Here is a 2,577-nt window from a genome sequence, read left to right as displayed (position 1 = left end):
GTTTATTAATGTGCAGTGTCCCTCCGAAACAAATAAAGGAAATGAATAAATGAATGAACTTAAGAGCAGGAGGATAGCATTACAGCGAGCCGGTGTGTCGCTGTGATCTGAGTGTAAATGTGTTTGGGGGCAGTGAACTCAGATGTACTGGTCCAGAACCAGTAAAGACGTTCTGACCCACCTGGTCCTCCACCAGTGAACCCAGACAGATGCAGCATGGACCATATTTTAGATATTTTATTCATATTTGTGGAAAACGTCTCTGACATTAATTTCTTTTACATTTTTCTAAATGTTATTAATATTTCTGATGATTCTTTTCTCCTCTGACCCAGAACCTTCTTTCAGCAGCTCTACGTTCTCCAAACTCTCTGGTTCTGGGTTTGTAGAACACTTCATTCTGTAATCAGTGACGGTGGATCAGAAGTAGCCCGTGGGGTTGCTCCTGTCGCACATCTGGACGTGGACGTGTGAGGTGATTCCTGGATAGACCCTCTGCATGGGCAGCATGGTCCCGATCCGCTCCCCCTTCCTCACCGTCCCGGAGGTTCTGTCCGGCCTCACGTAGAACAGCTTGAAACACAGACCTGCAGAGACACAGACCGTCAATCATAGAATTGATACCGAGTCGTAGTCGTTACCAGACCGTAGTCGTTACCAGACCGGGTTGAGTACCAGATCATAGTCGGTACCAGACTGGGGTTGGTGGACCCACCTTCTCCCCTCATTTGGATGCCCTCATTGATGGCGGTTTTCAGGTTCTCCGGGTCATTGTAGACGATCACTTTACGGTCAAGCGTGACGTCAAACGGAGCGTAGACGGTCGATCCGTCTCTGCACTCGATGTCCAGACCTTGATGTACCCTGTCCTCTCTGAAGGACACCCAGATGTTAGCAGCTGGACTTGTCCAGATGTTACAACTTAACTTTAGGTAGAACGTGGAGTTCAGAGTTAATTACTTTAGACTGAGTTCTGTTAAATGTTCTGAATAAGGTGTGGTTCTACATGAGTCTGTGTTGTTGTTGTTGTGTGTCTTCGTTTGTCAGTTCTGTCATTTTTGGTCTCCTATTAGTTATGTATTTGTGTGTGTGTGTGTGTGTGTGTGTGTGTGTGTGTGTGTGTGTGTGTGTGTGTGTGTGTGGGCGTGTTTCTGCTAACTCGGTGGGGACTTTGACCTGACTACACACAACCCGGTGGGGACTTGTGTCACGGTGGGGACCAAAAATGAGGTCTCCACAAGTTTAAACAGTGTTTTCTTGGCCATGTTGTTGTTACTGAAAAAAGTAAAAGAGCAAAAACGTTTCTTTAGGGTTAGACATTGTTTTGGTCTGGGTTAAGGTTAGATATGAATGGGAGTCAATGGTAGGTCCCCACAAGGATAGGAGCCCAAACTTGTGTGTGTGTGTGTGTGTGTGTGTGTGTGTGTGTGTGTGTGTGTGTGTGTGTGTGTGTGTGTGTGTGTGTGTGTGTGTGTGTTACCGTCTGGCTCCATAGTGTCCTTGTCCCCATCTGTCCCTCGTCCTCCTGCTGTTGTTCGGGTTTCCGCTACACAACTGACCGAACTTCACACCGTCACAGACCCACAACACAGCTGCAGACACACAAACACACTTTGTTTTAGTTATTTTAAAAAAATACATTTTATTCTTTTTTTTTACATTTCAGTAATTTTTGAAAATATTTGTTGTATTTTCTTCACGTTTGGAAGACATTTGCGTATACTATATATATGTATATGTCTCAAATTTCTTCTTCTTCTTCTTTTTCTTCTTCTTATTAATATCATTTTATCACAGTCTATCACTAACAGGATACATTTTACTCATTAAATTCTTCAGCCACAGTTTCTGGAGTAAAGAAACAATCAATAAAAAACCTAAATAATGTTATTATTGAATTTGCTTTATCCTTTCAGATGAGATCAAACTGAAGTCAGGTCCTCACCCAGTAAAAAGATGAGCGTCCTCATGTTCAGATGTCCTCACTGGGTTCTGATAGTTGGTCTGCTGTCTCTGGTTTTATAGCAGCTACAGACAAACACATGGTGGAGTTTTTGCTGTTTCCCAACCGAGGAAAGTCTGAAACTTTCACCCGATTACAGCTGAAACCTTTGAACCTTCATCTGGTTATCAAATCGATAACACAGTGACCTCGTTTACTATGGTCTGGTACTGACTACGGTCTGGTACTCCGGCTTCCTCCCACAGTCCAAAAACATGCTGAGGTTAATTGATAACTCTAAATTGTCCGTAGGTGTGAATGTGAGTGTGATTGTGTGTCTGTATATGTAGCCCTGTGACAGACTGGTGACCTGTCCAGGGTGTCCCCTGCCTTCACCAGAGTCAGCTGGGATAGACTCCAGCACCCCCCATGACCCTAGTGAGGATAAAGCGGTGTATAGAGGATGGATGGATATTTTTGAACTGTGGAAGGAAGCTGGAGTACCCGAAGAAAACCCACGCATGCGCAGGGAGAACATGCAAACTCCATGCAGAAAGATCCCAGGCCGGGATTTGAACCGGGGATCTTCTTGCTGCAAGGCGACAGTGCTAACCACTACTCCACTGTGCAGCCCT

At 44.7% G+C, this 2,577-nt stretch overlaps 1 protein-coding gene across 1 annotated transcript; it reads right to left on the bottom strand.

Moving 5' to 3' along the window:
• Nucleotides 1-219: 219 nt before the first annotated feature.
• On the bottom strand, nt 220-2,109 carry LOC110945841 (leukocyte cell-derived chemotaxin-2-like). The gene is made up of 4 exons (XM_051939720.1): nt 1,946-2,109; nt 1,481-1,592; nt 716-873; nt 220-587 (listed from the first exon to the last, which is right to left on the bottom strand). The coding sequence occupies exons 1-4, from the start codon at nt 1,968-1,970 to the stop codon at nt 421-423; spliced, it is 462 nt and encodes a 153-aa protein (XP_051795680.1). The 5' UTR covers nt 1,971-2,109; the 3' UTR covers nt 220-420.
• Between the last annotated feature and the right edge of the window lie 468 nt (nt 2,110-2,577).

The sequence above is a fragment of the Acanthochromis polyacanthus genome, chromosome 19 (assembly GCF_021347895.1).
Source record: "Acanthochromis polyacanthus isolate Apoly-LR-REF ecotype Palm Island chromosome 19, KAUST_Apoly_ChrSc, whole genome shotgun sequence".
In the NCBI taxonomy this organism is placed as follows: domain Eukaryota; kingdom Metazoa; phylum Chordata; class Actinopteri; family Pomacentridae; genus Acanthochromis; species Acanthochromis polyacanthus.
Note: the sequence above shows the minus strand (reverse complement) of the source record. Positions and strands in the feature narration are given on the sequence as shown.